General features: G+C 63.9%; 2 protein-coding genes and 1 long non-coding RNA gene across 5 annotated transcripts; 1 reads left to right on the top strand and 2 right to left on the bottom strand.

The window, feature by feature from the left end:
* The first annotated feature begins 1685 nt into the window (after positions 1-1685).
* PTRH1 (peptidyl-tRNA hydrolase 1 homolog) lies at positions 1686-4068 on the top strand. Of its 2 annotated transcripts, none has more exons than XM_075772175.1 (5): positions 1686-1795; positions 2070-2289; positions 2453-2552; positions 3198-3243; positions 3659-4068. In XM_075772175.1, the coding sequence occupies exons 1-5, from the start codon at positions 1730-1732 to the stop codon at positions 3848-3850; spliced, it is 624 nt and encodes a 207-aa protein (XP_075628290.1). In that variant the 5' UTR covers positions 1686-1729; the 3' UTR covers positions 3851-4068. The 2 variants fall into 2 exon arrangements, with proteins under 2 accessions (XP_075628290.1, XP_075628289.1); XM_075772174.1 differs by having other exon boundaries at positions 1712-1785; positions 2045-2289.
* Positions 4069-5726: 1658 nt separating this feature from the next.
* Positions 5727-12268, bottom strand: CERCAM (cerebral endothelial cell adhesion molecule). The gene is made up of 13 exons (XM_075772173.1): positions 12051-12268; positions 10375-10485; positions 10051-10168; positions 9834-9968; positions 9542-9746; positions 9354-9473; positions 9126-9202; positions 8857-8963; positions 8607-8739; positions 8293-8420; positions 8012-8215; positions 6791-7027; positions 5727-6148 (listed from the first exon to the last, which is right to left on the bottom strand). Exons 1-12 carry the CDS (start codon positions 12233-12235, stop codon positions 6793-6795), a joined length of 1758 nt encoding a protein of 585 aa, XP_075628288.1. The 5' UTR covers positions 12236-12268; the 3' UTR covers positions 5727-6148; positions 6791-6792.
* Positions 12269-12776: 508 nt separating this feature from the next.
* On the bottom strand, positions 12777-18415 carry LOC142604649 (uncharacterized). 2 transcript variants are annotated; one of them, XR_012838502.1, is made up of 3 exons: positions 17977-18415; positions 14833-15071; positions 12777-13296 (listed from the first exon to the last, which is right to left on the bottom strand). It is a non-coding gene; the product is annotated as an uncharacterized LOC142604649 (long non-coding RNA). The 2 variants fall into 2 exon arrangements; XR_012838501.1 differs by having other exon boundaries at positions 12777-13222.
* Between the last annotated feature and the right edge of the window lie 557 nt (positions 18416-18972).

Raw genomic sequence — 18972 nt, 5'->3', positions numbered from 1 at the left:
TGCCTCCTCTGTTGATATAGAGCCTCTTCTCCTTCCTCTCGTCCTGCAGAGCCTTGCCAAGGAGCATCACAGCCTCACTGAATCAGCCCAGGGTGTAGCAGTGCACGGCACAGTTGTTGTAGGGGAATGCCAGCTGCTGCCAAGCCTCCCGGGCCTCTGGGCCCCCCGGGACACCCAGCTCCCTCACCCTGGCTAAGAACTCGTGGGCTGCACTAAAGTCCTTGAGGTGTTGGATGAGGGTCCCCCTATGACACAAGGACAGAGATGGGAGAGGTTCGAGGCCAATGGGACAGACCGGCTGCAGTGACACTCTCACTGTCTGAAGGTGAAGAATTCAGGGGCCGAGAGGTCACTCTCGATGGCAAAGCTGAGCTCAAGCAGGGCCCCACATAGGTCCCCACACAGGGCCTTGGCCACTGCCACCTGGCTTCCTCTCAGCAGCCTCCACCTCTGAGCCTCGGTGGCTCCGTGCTGCAGCTCCAGCTCCAGGGCCCATGGGATGTCCCGGTGACACAGGGCCAGCTGCCTGGGGAAGCCGGGCATCCTCAGAGCCGGGCACTTCCCAGCGCATCCCACGCCTCCAGGAGGGACAGCAGGGCCCTCAGGGACTGGAGCGGCCATACCCGCCCAAAGCGTTTGTAGAAGGAGGCACGGAGCACGTACAGCTCAGGGTTCCTCACATCCTCCTCCGGATCTCTGTTGAGCATCCAGAGGCTCTCTGGGAACTTGTTGAGAGCTGCCAGACACACAATGCTGCAAGAGGAGACGGGCAGGGCTGGAGGCAGCCCACGGCAGGGCCAGCCCAGCCAGACAGCCTAGTGCTGCCCTGGCAAAACACCCTGCGCTGGGGCCGCAGCTCGGCTGCCTGTGTGAAGGCCTCCAGGGCAGTAGAGCTCCTGGTCAAGCAGACACAAGCCCTGCAGGGAAGCCCTGTCAGCGTGGCCACAGGCCGGGGCTGCAGACAGCAGGAGGGGAGTGGTGGCTGACCCGCAGGCCACAGACTAGGGCCATGCGAGCCAGGCAGGGCTGCTCCCACGCAGACACCACCACGAGCACCTTCCTGGAGTTCAGCGTCACTGGCAGGAAGGCCTCTGCCTGCTGCTCATACAGCTCTGCCTGCACCACGGCCAACACAGCCTACACCGGCACAGCGCAGCCCTGCTCAAACTGCCCAGGATCAGCCTGGCAAGAGGTTAGCAGCATCCTGAAGCCAGATGCCAGCATGAGATGCCACCGGCCTTCTCCAGCTCCCAGCCTGGTGCACCCCTAGCTCTTTAGGGACCCTTTACCCTCTGCAGATCCAGGCTGACGGCTTTCAAATAGCAGGCGATAGCTTCCTCCCACTGGCCGCAGAAGCCCAGCCCTTTGAACCAGCTGCGGACAGGAAAAGAGCGGTGAGCAAAGCCCAGTGACGTGCTGATGGACGGGGAGCTGTCACACAGCCTTGGAAGAAAGCTCTGCTCCACGGACGGGGCCAAGAACCACCCAGAGCTGGAGAGGGGCTGAAGGAAGATGAGTGATCGTACACACACACACACACACAGCCATACTGCGAGGCTTTACGCTGCGGCGGGCACAGCCCCTACGCGGGCGGAGCACGGCCCGCCCTACGCCACCGCCCCGGGCCCGCCCAGCCGCCCGTAAGCAAGATGGCGACGGGGGTGAGACGGCATGGGGTCATTGGCGGCGCGCAGGCGTGACGTCACGGGGGAAAGGAGCAGGCGGCGCGATGCTGGCTGCGGAGCTGGCGGGGCGCGCGCGACCGTTCGTCAGCCGGGCGGGGCCGTGCGTCATGGTGGGGCCGGGGGGGCGGGGCCGGGTGTGAGGGGGGGAGCGGGGAAGACCGGGGTTGTGAGGGGGAGCGGAGGAGGACCGGGGCTGTGAGGGGGAGCACCGGGGAGACCGGGACTGAGGGGACCCAGCCAGCTGGGGGGGCCGCGGGGAGATCGGGGCTGTGAGGAGCGGGGCTGAGGGATGCTGGCGGGAGAGGGGGGGGATGAGGCCCGTGGCTGGGGCGGGCAGGGTCCTCATGGCGGCCCGGCAGAGCCCTGTTGACACCCGGCGGGCAGGTGGCCGGCCTGGGCAACTACGGGCTGCAGGGGACACGGCACAGCGTGGGCATGGCGGTGCTGGACCGGCTGGCCCGGCAGCTGGCAGTGGCCGAGGGCTGGAGAGCGGACAGGCAGTGCTGCGCCGATGTGGCCCTGGCCACAGCCCGTGGCCTGGACCTGGTGCTGCTCAAGCCACGGAGGCTCATGAACATCAACGGGCTCAGCGTCGCCAGCGCTGGTAAGCGGCTCGGTCACCCCTGAAACCTGCTGTGCCACCAGGCCCTGTGACAGCCCTGCTGTCCCCCTGCGCAGCGTGGGTCCCTGCAGCCCCGCTCTGCAGGGTCAGGGCTGGGTGAGTCTGTCTCCTCCTCATTATTTGGGTTGTATTTCTGTTTCCAAAGCTGAGATCTACAACCTCCACCCAGAAGACATTTACCTGGTTCATGATGACCTGGACAAGGCCCTGGGCAAGGTGGCGATCAAGCTGGGTGGCAGCGCAAGGTATGTCTTGACCCCAGCTCTCTGGTTGAGCGAGCTGGGCTGAGGCCTTGCCATTCCCTCGCAGGCACACGGGCCGTTCGTGGCACCGTCCCACCAGCCTGGAGGTGTTTTCAGCCCCAACGCCAGCCCTGGGCCCGATTCCAGTTGCAGAGATGATGGCTGGCTGTTTGGGCAGCCTCCCGGTCCCTGCCCTGGCAGGAAGGGCAGGGAGCCTCCTGGAAGCGGCTGCGGGCTGGATCCAGCCCATTGGCTGCACCACAGGAGCTTTTTATAGCACTCTGCCTCCACTCTGCCTGCCCCAGCGTCAGCTCCTGGGTCAGCCTCGAGACATTTAACCTAGGAAATCTTCCACTGCGGGACGGGGTAGGGATGGTACTGGGCCATGGCGCTCGGCCACACGTGCACCAGCTGTAGCGAGAGCTGAGACACAGAGAACGTGCTGTCCCAGCCCTGCTTCCCTCGTCCTCCCCAGCCAGCTGCTCTCAGCCCCAGGAAGTGGGTGTTCCTGCAGAGCCAGGGCATGGGGACTGCAGCCCCTGGCTGGGACCACATCCCCGAGTCCCTGCAGCAAGAGACCCCAAGACCATACCGTGGTGGGAGGCGTCTCTTACAGACTAACAGTGGGTTTTCTCCTTCTCTCCCAAGGGGACACAATGGAGTTCGATCCTGCATCAGTGCTTTGCGCTCCAACGTGAGTGGGCCTCAGTGGAAGGAGATAAATCCTGCCCCCACCTCAGTGCGTGGCTTGTCGTCCCCCCACTCCCCTTCTCCTGACTCCCCTCAGACAAGCCCCTGCTGCCTTTCCTCTCCTCCCTTTTCTCCTTCCCCGAGGGCTGATGTCGGTTTGGCCGCCATGGAGGACATGGAAACAATTAGCTTGAGTGGCTCTGCCAGGCCTGGCAGGAGCCCAGGATCTCAGCACAGCCCAGCAAAAGTCTCTTCCAAAATCATGTTTCTTGGAGCAAGCACTGAAAACCACCTGGAAAACATGAGGGGCTGCTCCTTCACCCCCCCAGCCCCACTCGCAGCACTATCCCCTTGCCCCAGCTCTCTCTCAGCTGGGCCCTTGAGGTGAAGCTCCTCCAGCTCTTCTTCTTCCTCCCTAGGAGATGACCCGGCTCAGGATCGGCATCGGGCGGCCAGAGGGCGAAGTGACAGTGTCCAGCTATGTCCTGGCTCCGTTCAGCGCTGGGGAGCGGGAGAGACTGGAGCAGGTTCTGGCCCAGGCAGCGACCTGTCTGCTGGAGCACATCCTGCAGAGGAGAGCGCCTGCCGGGGAGCCGGGGGACAGGGGCTGATGCTAACCCCCGGGGACCTGCGTGGACAATGGACAGGGTCCTGCGGACTCTCCGGGGTGACCGTGGTACAGAGCTGCCCCTCCTGGGCAGCCTGGCCAGGCACTGTGGCAGCCCCCAACCATCCCCACACAGATCGGGGCAGCTCGTGTCCCACTCAAAGCCCTGCAGTGGCTTTGTATGGCTGTTTGCCACAGAAATTAAATAAACCCTGGCCCCTGGCTCTGCCCTGCTCCTGCCTCTGTCCCTTGCGCCACTGGCCGAAGTCAGGCAGTCTCTGGTTCTCTGCGGCTCAAATCTGTGTTCCTATTCCTGTTCCACCAGCCCCGGCTGGAAGGAAACTTCCAGTGGGAAGTGATGGGAGCGACTTCCACAGGTTCCAAAACCACTCCGACTTTGTTGAGAAAAAGCACGAGTCACTTGAAATCTCGTAGCTCAGCAGCACACAAGGCTGAGCTCCCACTGAGCTGCAGCAAGTTTCAGGGTTGGCCTCATATTTTTGAGTTAAGTGGTTTTAAGCCAGAACCTTGGAGTTTCCAACAGCTGGAGAAGTTCTGGCTCCTCCTCACAGACCCATTTCAGCTCTCACAGCGGAGAGGGCAGCCCGAGAAGCGGGGTCTCCCCACCACCGCAGCTTCCCAAAGGCCCTGAGCTCTGCCAGCATGTCCTGTCAGCTGCATACCCTGCGAGCGTGGCTGCACCGAGCGCCCTGGCACAGGCAGCGCCTTGCCTCCATCCCAGCGGGCACTGGAACAAGTGCTGGGACCCTTGCTGGGTCACACGTGCCACAGTGCTGCTGCTGCTCCCTTCCTCAGCTTCAGCTGGCACCAGACCTTCTTCTGCTCTGTCCCCAGCTCCTGAGATCCCCCCATAGCATCGAGGCTACCTGCAGCCAGGGGAACAAAGGTGTCCCCGCTCTGCCATCACCTCTCCACCCTGCTGTGTCACTCGTGCCTGTACTGGCTGGGACCCTGTGGTTGCAGGCCATGCACTTGGCCGTCTCCTTCTCACTGTTCTCCAGTAGATCCACTTGGATCTTCAGGTCGCACGTGATCTGGAGCTGGTTGTTCTCCTTCAGGAGGTCCTTGCTGTAGCTGTTCATCCTGCCCCTGGAGCTTGTGATGGTCTCGGACATCCTGCTGTGGGTCTTGGCTACTGAGGCTTCCACCCACTGCTTCATCACCTTCATCAAGCTGTGGGGAGAAGGGGGGCATAGCCCCCCAAACCCTGGGTGAAGGCAGCAACCCCAGCAGCTGCTCCAGGGCCAAAAGGGGCAGCCAGCTGCCAGACGGGGTGGAGAAAGGCGGCAGCTCTGGGTCCTGGCAGGGAGCTCACATCTCCCAAGCTCACCCGGACTAGAGCTAGTTGCAGCGTTTTTAAGGAAATTGCTCCTCCACCCCAGGAAAAAAAAAAACAGTTTTCAAGTGAATGTCACCCTGCTGAGGAGCAGAGGTTTAGCACCAAACAAGCCCAGGCTCTCAGAAAGCAAAGTGTCCTCCAGAGCTGGCCACAAAGGTGACAGATGCCGGAGCCCAGCAGGACTCGGCTGCACATCTCGGTGCTCAAGCTGGTGTCGGATTTTCAGTCCCAAGGCCAAACCCTCCACTGAGAACACCAGCACCAGTGAGGGAAATAATTTCCATCAGCATTCCCAGGGAGAGCCAAACTCTGTGGAAATGCCACCCACCTTTTCACCCCCAGGCCCCAAAGGAGAGCTCTGTCTCCCACCCCACCTTCCCCCATTACAGATTTCATTCCCAAAGCCAGAGGAACCACCAGACCCTCACCACCACAGCTCCAAGGCTGGTGACCCCGGCAGGGTATGCCCTGGGGACGTTACGTGGGACAATACCACGTGGCAGAGCCAGCACCCGGCATGTCGGCTCAAACACGGTCTGCTTTAATCCTCCCTGGGCTCCAGTCCAGACACGGCACAGGCAAAGGACAAACCCGGCTGGTGGCAGGAGGCCATGTGTGGCACCGTGGGAGCCAGCCCCTGGCCTGAAACACTCCCCAAAGTCCAAACCAGTGGGAGATGGTAGAGTTGGCATTGCTAAGGGCAGTCCTGGACACATGTCCCCAGCAGAGACGGAGCACAGCGCTTCCCCAGTCCCTCTGCCTGGCAGGGAAGGGGTTCTCCAGGAGCCCTGGGGACAAATCCTGCCTTGGGTGGATTCACAACATGCAGATTCAAAGGACCCCGGGGGGATCCAGCCAGGGCAGCTGCATCTCTCAAACAGGAGCGGGCAGGATCGGGCCACTGGCCAACGGTGCTCCCAGCTGGGTCACGATCCCTCGTCCCTAGGAGGCAAGGATGCAAACATTAGCAGTCAAGGCAGGAGCAGCCCCGACACGTTCACGCCTGCAGTACAGGGTTGTTTTCCAGCCTCCCCCAGTCTGGCTGCTCCCAGGGAGGCTCTGCTGCCAGCACAAGCAACCTCAGACAGGGAAAGTCTGACCCGGCATTAACCATGGTGGTGCTGCCTTGGGGCCAAGCGAGTGCGGGAGCTCGCCTGCCTGCATGGCCGCCCTGCGGAGACACAGTCCTAGGCAGACCCGGGTTGGGGGTCAGCAAACGGCTCCAGGGTGAAACGTTCCCGTGAGATGCTCCCAGCTCTCTCCAAGCTAGAGTGACTTTTGCAGGAGGTGAAGGAGCATTGTCCCTTCCCCGCTTGAGGGGCTGGGGAGCAGCAAGACCCAGTCCCCCAGTCCCTTCCAGCCCCGCATGGGACATCTGTGTCCTCGTCCCTTTTCCTCCCTGGAAGAGAAGGTCTCATCTCCATTCCCTGATGCTTTGACTCTGATGGAGAGAGCTGCTGCAGCACAGCAAAAAGAAACTGGGCAGCCAACACATCCAAACACAGTGCTCGCAGGGAGATGCCTCCCAGCCACTCTGTCCCCTGTCCCTGTCCCCACATGTGTGGGTCCCATGGCTTCGCTCACCCTCAGAGCTCATCACGGGCAGTGGAGCGGAGATGGCCAGCGCCGCCTCGTGAGTCCCTCAGGGTCTTCTGTGAGCCAGCCCAGTCAGTCTTCTTGGTATCGTCATCCCAGATGGTGGAGGTCTCAGTGTCGCTCAGCCAGTTGCTGTCCCCAGCGTAGTGGGTGGGATAAACCAGGAGGGGGTGAGCCGAAAACACCAGCAAGTCCCGGGGAGCGAAGTGCCGCTTGTAATCCTCGCTGGGGAAAGCGGAGCAGACCCAAGGGGAGAAATTGGCTTACAGAGCACAGCCCAGTGGAGAAAAAAGGGCTGGGAAAGCCGTAACCGACCACCCGGGGAAGGCACCATGTGGGGCAGGTGATGAGGAGGGACACAGGGAACCAGGGATGGGGGTCTGGGGAAGGCAGCTGAGCTGGGCGACTGTCCCACGCCACTGCTGCCTGCAGAGCCCAGCTGGGGAGGGACTGTGGAAGGACCGCAAAGGGAACGGGACCCATCTCTCCCCACCAGCCTCAGTGGCATGGGGCAGGTCCTAGTGCCGAGGAGGTCTCCGGTACAGCGTCCTGCTGGCCGGGCCTCGGCTGGTCTGAGGCCAGGGCTGTCTGGTGCTGTTGTCCTGGCAAGCACGGGACACCCAGCTGCTCCTGGTTCACATCCAGAGCACTAATCTGCCCCTCCATCCACCTCCAGCCTCCCTTTTACCTCCTAATCCCTCTTGCGCCATCCTGCTCGCTGGTTTTCCCACCCACTCTCCCCAGGAACACCCGGCCAGCAGCGCTTGCCCACCCCCTAGCTTGGCTCCCCCTCCCCAGACACAGCCTTGCTGCTGACCCCCGCCTGGGGAGAGGGGCAGGGAGGTGCCCCAGGACTGGGCTGAGACCCACAACCAGGGGCACGGGTCCGAAAAGCCCCGGGGTACAGGGGGCTGCTCCCCCCTCGCCATGGGGCCAAGACCCCCGTGTGGGACCAGCACCGAGCCCCAGCTCCGTCCCCACCACCGTCCCCCCACCCTGCGCTGGCAAAGGGCCATTTTCCAGCGGCCGGCGGCCAGGCAGCGGCTGGTGGGGAATGAGCTCATGCTACAGATGTTTTCCTCCAGCATGAGTAACCCAGGGAGGGGGGGAACGGGGTGGGACGGTGACGGTGGAGAAGAAACACATGCTCTCTTGCCGGCATGGCCGTGCTGCTCCATCAACACCCCTCCTGCACCCCCTGCTCCTTACTTGGGGTGCTTGTCGTACATGATGGGCAGGAACTCATCCACCGGCAGCATTTTGGAGAGGGGTTCGGCAGCCAGCAGCTTCTGTGCCCCACGGCGGGAGATGGCGTAGGCCAGCGTCCAGTACGAGTACCCAGCCACCACCAGGTTTCGGACACCCTCCACGGGTGCCTCATCCTCCGCATTCACCTGCTTCCTCCCCAGGTAGCTGTGGGGCAGCTGGCGAGCCGTGAGAGCCAGCCCCAGGGACCCCCACCCCACATCTCCCCCGGCCCCAGCACCTACATGAGGTCCCAGTCCTGCTGCACCCCCTCCAGCTCCTCCATCAGCCGCTGCAGCCGTGCCGGGAAGGCAGCCTCAAAGCGCACATCGTCCTCAAAGACCACCGACCGCTCCAGCCCCCGAGACACGATCTGTTGGGAGGGGGCAGAGGTGCAAACCCATCCCAGCACCATGCTGGGCCACACTGGACCACACTGGGTCCACTCACCCTGCAGGACAACCCTCTCCCAAGCTCCTCCAGAGACCTGGTGATGCTCCGGGGTCCCTGCCCTGTGCTGGTGGCCCTTAGGGATCCCATGGCCCCCACGGCCCCATACCTCCTTCCAGATGTTGTAATGGCTGAGGAAGCAGCCAACCTCGCCCTTGGTGAGGGTGCGGCCAGAGAAGGGGTCGTAGTACCCAGGGAGCAGGTTCACCCCCAGCACCTTGATGTCGCTGCTGTTGAGGGTGCTGCAAGGTGAGGGGCTGCATCAGCAAGGTGTGTCCCCCCAGCCACCCCCATCCCCTCCCCAGGGTCGTGCTGGGGGGCTGGCAGAGTGGGGACATGTGTTCCCCCCCCACAGTCACCTCCCATCCACAGCATCCACCACCCGTGGGGCGATCTCCAGCTCCCGCAGGGACGCCAGCATCCGCTGGCGCCGGTCCGGCCTCCGCACTAGGTTGATGAGGAAGATCTGGGGCGGAAGGGGAGAGCCCCGCCAAGGGGCCATATTGTCATGGTGGGAGACACAGCCTGCCTGGCTACTACAGGATGGGGGATAGAGGGCTTGGCCAAAGCCCACGGCAGGCTTTGTCATGGACAGATGCAGCCAGAGGGATGAACAGGGGGCACTTACTTCATCAAAGCCCATTTTTGTGAGTGGTCTGGGGAGGAGGGAAATGTGCCTGGAGCGCTGCATGGGGGGGCCATCCACTGTGGAGAGAGGGGACACCTCTTTGGTGGAGCCCAGACCCCCCTGGCCAGGAACCATGGCCAACAGCCCTGCCCTGGGGACTGGCACTGGGTCCCCATCACCTCTGGGGTGGGGAACACCTCCGGGACCCCACTGCCCGCGGGTGCTCACCCATGGCCTCCAGCGTGAGGTGCACAAAGTTGGCATGTTCGTCCTCCAGCGTCTGGTGGGCCTTCACGGGGACGTTGATGTAGCCAAAGCGCTGCTGGTTGCACACATGAACCTCCGCGCCTGCCGGGTGGGAGGGGTGAGCACTGCAGCCCCCCCAAGCCCCCCACCCCCGGCTCCCCCCGCCTCACCGGCCGCCTGGCAGGAGTAGGCAAAGACAATGATATCGTCGAAGGCCCAGGTGTAGTTGGGATGGGGTGGGTAGAAAGCCAACCGCGATGTCTCCTCCTTCCGCAGGTCAATCAGGAAGGTGGCGTAGACCATGGGGACAGAGAAGCAGCCCACCCGCTGCCGGTTCTTGGTGGGGAAGTAGTCGGCTGTCCGGCGGTAGTACCCCTGCAGCACACTGGCATGATGTCTCCATGGTGGGGGGCTCTTCCACCATGGGGGAGTCCCCTTCCCCAGGGCTTTCTGGGGACGTACCTGGGGCGTGATGCCACACCAGAAGTTGGAGTAGAAGGTCTGTGAGTCCAGCATGGGGGCCACCACCGACTTGTTCTGCGCCATGAGAAACTTGAGGGTCTGATTGTTGGTCAGGATGCTGTCAGTGTCCACGAACTGGAGGGGGGACAGCACAGGTCCTGGAGGCGTGGGGACACCCACCTCAGCTCCCACCCCACCAGTGCCCCACATCCCTTACCAAGATGTAGTCTGCCTGCTGCTCCCGGGCGTAGGTCAGAGCCTCCTGCTTCAGTCTCATCAGGTTCTCGTAGCGTTTGTCGCTCCAATGCTTGGGGCCGAGCTCGTCGGGGTAGGCGCTGGGTGCAGGGGAGGCAGGGGTTAATCCCGCTCACTGGGAACGCACAAACTTGGTGCATGCCGCTGCGTGCCAGCTGGCTGAGTCAGCCCAGCTCTGCCTCGCCGCTGGCTCCTCCTGGCAGCGTCCCCAGCTGGGGAATGGGGTGCTGCTCCGGGAGCCCCTCCCAGCCTGCACCCCCCTGCCCCGACACCTCCCCAGCCTCACCTGGGCTCCTCCTGCACCTTCCAGGCCACCGAGTGATAGTCCTTCCCCACCGCCCCCAGCCACTCCTGCAGCATCGCCGTCGTATTGTCCGAGTTGTGGTCTGTCGCACACCTGGGGCGGGGAGACATTAGTCCCCAGGGGTCCTCCCAAAAAGGGACAACCACAGCCCCCTCCCCATGCTAGAAACACTCCTGGAGCCGAGAGGCTGAGCCAGCGATGGACTCGCTTGGGAATGTAACGTGTAATTTGAAGGAGCCGAGGAGCAAGGGGAACGCGAACGGGTAATTTCTTTCCCTGTGCTGCCCGCTGCCGAGGCTGTCCCGCGGCTCTCGCCCCCAGTCCCTGCAGCCCAGCAGCAGCCCCGGCCGTGCTCTCCCCCTCCCAGCCCTGCAGCTGCCCGCCGTGAACAGCGTTGGAGCGCAGAGGCTTCGCCCCCCACCTGTGCAGCCCGCTGTGCCCCGCAGCAACCCTGTGCACCCCACCGCATCCCGCAGCTCCAGCAGCCAGAGGAAAGGCCCCCCGCAGCAAAAATCCCCCTCCCCAAACCTCCTCCTGCCACACACAGCTGCTGTCCCCAGCACTCCCATCCAACTTCTCAATGATGCTCGCAGGGAACCCGCTGCAGATGGGGCTGAGCCCCACGCTGCACCGGGGGCGATCCCCAAGTCTCCAGCGACCTCGGCCTGTCGCAGAACCCCCAAATAGCCCCCCAGGCACTGGTGTCACGAGGACCCCCTCCCCGGGATGTGGGGGACAAGGCAGAACCTGCCCCTGCTCCAGCTCCTGGCTGTGCAGGCAGCTGACGAAGAAATCAGATGCTCTTGAAACTCCCCCCAGGGCCCTTGGCCGGGGGGTCTCGGAGGCAAAGGTGAGGACCCCCTGCTCCCCCACTGCCAGCAGCTGCCCCTCACCCCAGCCTGGCCACTCTTGCCAGGACCCCCCCCCCCCCCCGCCAGCCCCTGTCTCGTCCCCCCACAAAAGCAGCTGCAGAAAAGTTTCCGACAAGTTCAGGCGAGACACGGCAGCGGTGGAGGAGTGAGGAAGAGGAGGGACGGGGGCTCCTCTCCCCACCACCCTCCCCAGTGCAGTAAAAGGGAGTTTGGGGGTGTCTGTGGGGAAGGGGGACTGGAGCCAAGTCCTGCAGATAGCCAGCCCCGTGGCTTCGGGAGGGGAAAGGTGGGGGTCCTGTCCCTTCACTGCAGGGCAGCACCCAGCCCCTCCTGGGTCCCATACCCGGGGCAGAGCCACCCCTCACCCTTCGGGGCTGGAGGGGCTGTTACCACCAGGGAACCCGTCCCCACAGGGTCCCCATTCCCCCGGATCTCCATTCCCTCCACCCAGTCCCCTGTTACGCCAAGATCACCCCGAGTTCCCAATCCCCCTACTCTCCCCAGCTCCCTATATCCCTCCCCTCATTGTCCTTCAGGTCCCCACGACCCCCGGCTCCCCGTTTCCCCCACAGTCCCCCCAATCCCTCAGGACCCCCGTTCCCTCCCAGCATCCCCATTCCCCTGGGGCTCCCCATTCCCCCCCGGGTCCCGGTGACCCCAGCATCCCGGCTCCCCCCCCCCCCTCCCCGGGCTCCCCATTCCCCCACAGCCCCTTCCTCCCCCCGGGTCCTTGCTACTCCCCGCACCCCGGGGTCCCTGCTCCCCCCAGGGTCCCCGCTCCCTCACCACAGGGCGATGCTCCCCGCGGGATAGTCCATGCGCTCCAGGGCTCCCAGGCAGTGCGGCAGCGAGTGCTGCGCGTTACGGGCCAGGAGGGCGAGCACCACCCGCGGGGGGAGCGGGCCGGGCCCGGTGCCGGTGCCGGTGCCCAGCAGCAGGAGCAGGGCGCAGAGCAGCCCCGCGGAGCCCATGGCGGCGGCGGGCGGGGAAGGGGCGGGCTGAGACCCGCCGCGCTCAGCGCACCCCCTGCCCCCGCCCCCGGCCCGGCCCCGCCGCCGTTGCGAGCCCCGGGGGCGGGTTTGGGTTGGGTTTCTTTAAATAAAGCCGATATCGGTAAACAGCCCCGCACAGCTCACGACCGGGGACGGGAAGCCGGGGGACACCCGCGGTACCCACCCCCTCCCCGAGGATGCTCCTGGGCATCCCCGTGTGCCCCCTGCCAGGTCGGGGTCGGGTCCCTCGTGGTGCCCGGCCCGGTGTGGGTGGGTGATGGGGAAGCGGATGAGTGGGCAAGTGGCCCGGGAGGGGCCTCATGGCTGGAGGGGCTCATGGCCAGAGGGGCTTGTGGCCAGGTGGCTCGTAGCCAGAGGGCTTATGGTCAGGGGAGCTCAAGGCTAGGGGGGCTTGTGGCTGGGGGGGGCTTGTGTCCAGGGTGGGTCATGGCCGGGGTGGGGGCGTCATGGCTCTCCACCATCACAGGCTTGATGGGAAGTGGGGAAGGCAGCCCACTCCACCGAGCCACGTCCCACCCAGGCTGCCCCCCATGGCTGACCATCCACAGCCCCCCCAGGCGTGTCTGACACGTGTCCGAGCCGCAGGCAGCCCCGGGACCTTTGGGATATTTGGCCGAAACCACTAGTTAACCACCCAATCCATAAATACTGCAGTCAGCTCTGGGAGCAAGCGCAGCCGGGGAGGAGGCCGCATCCTGGGGAGCAACAACTCCATGCACCCCACCAGCGGTGCTGGGCACCCCTCGCTGCGGTGCCACCGGAGCCCTGGCGAGTGGCCGGTGTCTCGCGTGGCCAAACCTGCACCCACCCGCAGCGGGGCGAGGGCCTGGCCAGGCGGCTGCTCTCGCTGGCTTCCCACGCTGTCCCCTCGGTCCCGGGGGTCCTCCAGGAGGGCTCTGGCAGGGTGCAGCAAGGGGGTCGGGGGAAGAACATTTCCAGCAGCACCTGAAAGAAGCAACAGAGGCCGGGGGGGGGGGGGGGGGGGGGCACACGGGGAGCACCGGGGAGTCCTGTGGCGGCTGTAAGGAGAGAAGAACCGTTTAAACTGTTTACAGCCCGAGCTCAGACAAGTATTTCGGGGAAGGGCTCCGTGCCAGCACGGCTGGGCGCTCCCCGGCAATGCAGAGGAGCCCAGGGGAGCAGGACCCCAGGAGCTGAGCACAGCCGGACCCCACCCGTGTGCAAACCCCACCCGCGTGTGCCCCCCCCCATGGAGGGCTGGGCCGGGGGGAGTCCCTCTCCCCTGCGCAGGACCCCCCCGAGCGCGGCCCCGCGGCCCGGGAGGGGATTAAGCCGGAGGAAAGGCCGCAGAGTGGCGGGGATGCCCGCGCAGCCCACGGCTGGCGCCGTCCCGCGGGGACACCCGCCCGCCCCCAGCCCGGCCCCGCGCCTGGCCGCTGCTGCCACCTCCCGGCACGGCACGGCACGGCACGGCACGGCACGGCCGGGAGCAGCCGGGTACGGGTGGGCTGTCAGGGGCTCCAGGGTCCATCAGAGCCGGCTCCCTGTACCCCTACATCCCTGCATCCCTGCCTTTCTTCATACCTGCAGCCCTTTGCTCCTACATCCCTGCATCCCCCACCATCCCTGCCGCCCCTTGCTCCCACATCCCTGCAGCCCTTCCCCTCTTTATCCCTGCAGCCCTTCACCCCTATATCCCTGCAGCCCTTCCCCTCTTTATCCCTGATTCTCTACGTCCCCACACCCCTCCGTCCGTAAGTCCCTCCATCCCTGCAGCCCCTCCTGGGGGTCACCGAGAGCCCTGCCCTGCCCTCGGCACCTGGGAAAGGCAGAGAGGGATTTCAGTGCAGCAGATAACAGGATTTTCAGAGGCTTAGATCCCAGAAAGGCCAAGCAGGGCAGCTCCCAGCCTGCAGACTGGTACGACACCCCGCAGACCCTTGACACCCCGCACCGCACTGGGGCCGGGGGATCCCGAGCCTGGTTGTGCCCTGGCCCAGGCTGGGATGCTGCTCCACGAGCAAGAGTAACACCCGGCTACTGCCAGCAATTTCTTCCCACCAAAATAACCCTCCTGTGTGCTCAGCTCCTGCTGTCCCCAGCCCCAGGGACACAACATCCCTGCCCTGGTGTGGTTCGACCACACGTGCACAGCCACGGCCCCGCTGCCCCGGCCACAGCCCGCACCAATACTCCCTGGCCGTGGGCTCAGGGACCAGGGAGGGAGAAACTGCCCCGTCTGCAGGCCCACCACCCCTAGGGCAGGCAGGGGAAGGCGCTGCCTGCGCCCTGACGTGGGGAAACTGAGGCACAGACCAATGTAATGTGTAGCACACAGATGGGCCGGGACCGGCAGAAGGACAAAGCACCCTGTGCCCGGCCTTGCAAGCTCGGCTGGGGTCAGAATTATCCCTGCCTTTGCAGCCAGCTTTGCAGCCTGCCTTCTCACCGCAACCTGGGTGCCGCAGGGCTCATGATGGACCCTCGGAGCTCGCTGTGGGCCAAGCGACACCTCACAAGCAGCTTTGACCATGCAATGATTAAAAAAAAAAAACCACAAGCAAGCTTGGGGAGAAGGTGGAAATGGAGGTTACCTGCCAGGGCACCCACTGTGTGGTCCTCGGGGTGATGACCCACCCAGCTCCACGCTGCTGCTCGGCACCTCCATCCCCGCCACTCTGCTAGCACAGGGCTGTGACAGCCCCCGCGCCCCAGGAGCAGGACTGGTAGGTGGGTGGCCGGTCCCCACAGGGCTCAGGATGTCCCCACAGGGCTCAGGATGTCCCCACAGGGCTCAGGGCGTCCCCACGGCTCCATGGCCCCGTGGTGATACCTGTAACACAGAGCCAATGTCAGGCCCAAAAGCATCCCACCCGGAAAAGCATCCCATCCCCACGGTGCTGGCCAGTGATGTTTCCAGCAGTATATTTTCTTTTTTTTTACAGGAAAAAGTTGCTTTTGGACCCAGTACTGAGGCTTTTGGCCACCTCCTGCCTGTCTCCACCTCATCCTTGAAATTTTCTAGGATTTTAAACAAAGCCTTTGAAAAGCTCCAGGTTCCTCAAATGTCACATTTTTCTGCTTTAAAAGGCTCAGGTTTGGTTGCAGAAAACAAATATACACACACACACACACACACACACACACACATATATAAAAATACAGAGATTCTACATGTATGTGTGTGGCCAGGGGGTTGGTAAAGTCCCCCAGCCATCAACAATGTTTTTTTTAGACTTATTTCACAAGAAAAAGCATTCTGGGGGCCGAGCCAGCTCCCCAGGTCCATGGTGTTCCTGGGTGCCCCCGGGGAGTCCCTGCTCCCACTCCAAGACACTGCCTGAGTGACACCGTCCCCTCCAGACCAGTGCCCTGCCTTGTCCAGCCTCACAACCCCAGCCCAGTTCCAGGTGGGGAAACTGAGGCACAGAGCCCTCGCAGGCTCTCTGCGGCTGCCCGGCCAGCTGGAACCCTGGACCTGAGGGAGTGCCCGTGACCCCGCCATGCTCCCTGCTCTGCGAGCCCCTTGTCCCAAGCTGTTCCGGCTGTTCCAGCTGTTTTCACCACTCTCCAGCTGTTGGGTAACTCAGGAGGCCGGTGTTCCCCTCCCAGCTGGGTTTTCCTTCCAGGTCTCTGCTAAACCCATTGCATCCGCGGGCGCCACTCCGCTTTCCTCCTCGGCAGGCTGCTCCCGCGGCGGGCAAAAACAACAGATCTTCCCACCCGGAAAAATCCAGAGGGATTTTGGCCACCCGGGGGGATTTTGGCCCACCCAGGAGATGCTCTGCCAGAGGAGCTGGAGGCTGGCAGGAGCAGCATCCCCACCGTGGCTGGTGGAGACAGGGAGTGCCGTGGTGAAAGGGGCAGACACGTCCCACTGGCCCTGGCACCCACTGGGCTGCGTCTCCCCCACACCTTGGCTAGTGGGGAGATGGCCTGGGGTGTTCCTGGTGGGCTGCGAACAGCAGGGAGGGAGAAGCCTCCCCTGGGGCCCCTCTTCATGCCCAACTGGGAGCACATAGTGTGCAGGATGCTCTGCTCCACCTGCAAGGCACTGTCACGCTCTGAGCCACGTTCAAACCACGCGGGCACATCCCTCCTGGGTGGCGCAGCCAGCTCAGCCCAAAAATTGTCCCTTTTCTCCCCAGGCTGGACCACGTCTCCCAGCATCAGAGCCAGCAGTCCTGAGCCAGCGTCCCCTGGCTCTGGGTGTCAAAGGGGACCCTGGGCATCCATCAGCCCTGGGAGCAGGCAGAAGGATGCCTCCCTCAGCAAGGGGAAACTGAGGCAGGAGGCCAACGCCATGCTGGCCAGCCCCGCTGTGCAGGGAGAGGCTGTGCACCCTGCTGGGACTGCACCCCAGGGGTGATGGGGAGCCACTCTCCATCCTTCCCACTGCACCCTCTCAGAGGGACAACGATGGAGGGGTACCCTGACAGGACAGGTCCCCCCCATGATGCAACAACCCGTGCGCTCCCATCCCCTCCCTCCTCTCCTCCCCAGTGGGGCTGGCGGCAGGTCCCTGTCCCAACCCAGGGCAGCTGTGATCGAAAACAAAGCTGTCCCCTTGGGCACAATACCCTTCTGTCCCCCCCCCCAGATGCTGACCGCCGGGGTGGGCAGCGGCTGGGCTGGAGGTGTCGAGGGGCCGTGCCAGGCCCCCGCTGGCAGGGGACAATGTTGGCAGTGATGGAGAGTAGGTATTTCAAAAGGTTTTGTTTTCGGGTTGACCCGCCGAGCCAGCGTGACCCCGCAGCCCCCCACCCAGCCCTGCTCCTCCGTCCCAATAGAAACCGGCCACATTCCTGACCTCGGGAGGGGGGGGGAGAAGTTTCAAACCTCCCCGAGAAGGAGACAATGGGGGTGTCAGGGCCGTGATTTAGGAGGGGGGGCTCTTTCCATCACAAAGGCGAGACAAAGGCGCTCGATGCTGGGAAAGGGGCTTCGGCGGCGGCTCAGGAGCGGGGCCGTGGTATTGTGCCTGGCCAGCCGGCCTCGGCGGCAGGGCAGCCAGGGCCCACCGGGTCCCATTGGTTCCCATCGGGTGCCACCGGGTGCCACCAGGTCCCATTGTGTCCCACCAGACTCTCCATCCCAGCCCCTACCAGAGCCCTCCCCACGGCCACCCTGGGGACCAGGGCCTGGTGCCTTCGTGGGTGTCACCGTCACCCATGGCAGGAGGGAGCAGGTCCCCATCCCCACGTGGGATGGCTGGGGCACCCCCAGCTCCCTGCATCACCCCATGCCGGTGGGGCTGGCCAGGGACCAGCCTGTCACAGGGGGCTGTGGGCACCCCACAGGTCGGGGCTCAGATTGGGGCCAGACCCCCCTGGGCAACCATCCCCAACATGGGGGGGATGGGACATGCAGCCCCAGAGCCCCCCCCGGCCCCATTGCCCGTCCCAGACTGTTCAGGGCCGGGGTCCCACTCTCTTCTCCCAGGGCCGGTCCCGGGGCCGGGCGAGGGATGAGCAGCTCCTCTGTGCGCTGCTCAAAGGGGCTTTGTGCACCCCGGGGCCGCCGGCGCCCAGCACCACCCGCCACCGCCGGCACGGGCACCGTGCCGGTGCCCACCCTGCCCACACCTCACAGCCCGTGGACCCCCCCAAACCTCCCCTTTTGCCAACTACCCCCTGCCCCAACCCTCCTCCTCCATCCCTGGGGGTCTCAGCCCCAAACCGTGGCAAACCCCCCCCAAAAAAAAGCCAGGAAACTGTTCAAGCAGACGCCCAACTTACAGTGTCCTCTGCTGCCGAGCTGAGCCCACGTCTCCGGCCAGCGTCCCGGTGCCGAAGGGCTCGGAGCCTGCACGGAGAGCGGGATTTTTTACAGGAGAAATATTTTTCTCCCGGTGCTGGACGGCTGATCCGAAGGAAAAGCTGGAAACAAGTTCATTGGCTTTTCTCTCGCTCCCTGTCCTTGCCCTAATTTTTATTTTCCTGGCAGCCGGTTGAGAGGAAGGGAGCTGGCAAGGTGATGCTTTTTTGGGAAGAGGGGAACTGCTGGTGAAAGAGGCATTCACCGCGCCGGGGGCCTGGGAAAGCTGAGAGCTGGGGGGCCGGCGGGAGGGCGGGAGCCTGACCACCGGCCGCCGTGCCGAGGCTCATGGCTGTGCCGAGGCTGACCGGCATGCCGAGGCTGACCAGCGTGCCGAGGCTCGTGGCTGTGCCAAGGCTGGTCGAGCAGAGGCCGGCGGCAGGTGGAGGGGTGCCGGCGGGATGCACCAGAAAGCCAATGACATCATGTTGTGGGTTTTTGTTGTTTTTTTTTTTTTTTCCAGGATGAAATGTAATTTGCAGACGACTTCCCCGGCCGCCCGCGAGCTCTGGGGCTCCGCAGTGAGGAGCAGGACGGGTCTCCCCAGGACACACAGGCACCCACCGAGGGAGTGCAGGACTGGGCCAGGGCTTTATTCTTCCCCCTTTTGGGTCAGAAAAATTACATTTTACTTCCTAACTTGCTGGCACGGTGCTCCCCAGCCCAGAGGGGAGGTCCAGCCGGCGGCTGAGCAGACCACAGCCTGGCACGAGCGGCGCCAGCGCCCTGTTGGGGACCCCCATCCCCATGGTGGGGCAGGATCCGGCCCCGGTCGCCCAACACGGGATGGCTCCTTTTGCCTCTTCCCTCTTAATTTTGTTTAGAAACTTGTCAGGTTGGTACATAAAAGAGGTGGAAAGATCAATCCTGGCTTTTCATCAGTGTGGGAAAAAGTATTTCACTAATCCATATTTATT

This window comes from Balearica regulorum, chromosome 20 (assembly GCF_011004875.1).
Source record: "Balearica regulorum gibbericeps isolate bBalReg1 chromosome 20, bBalReg1.pri, whole genome shotgun sequence".
In the NCBI taxonomy this organism is placed as follows: domain Eukaryota; kingdom Metazoa; phylum Chordata; class Aves; order Gruiformes; family Gruidae; genus Balearica; species Balearica regulorum.
Note: the sequence above shows the minus strand (reverse complement) of the source record. Positions and strands in the feature narration are given on the sequence as shown.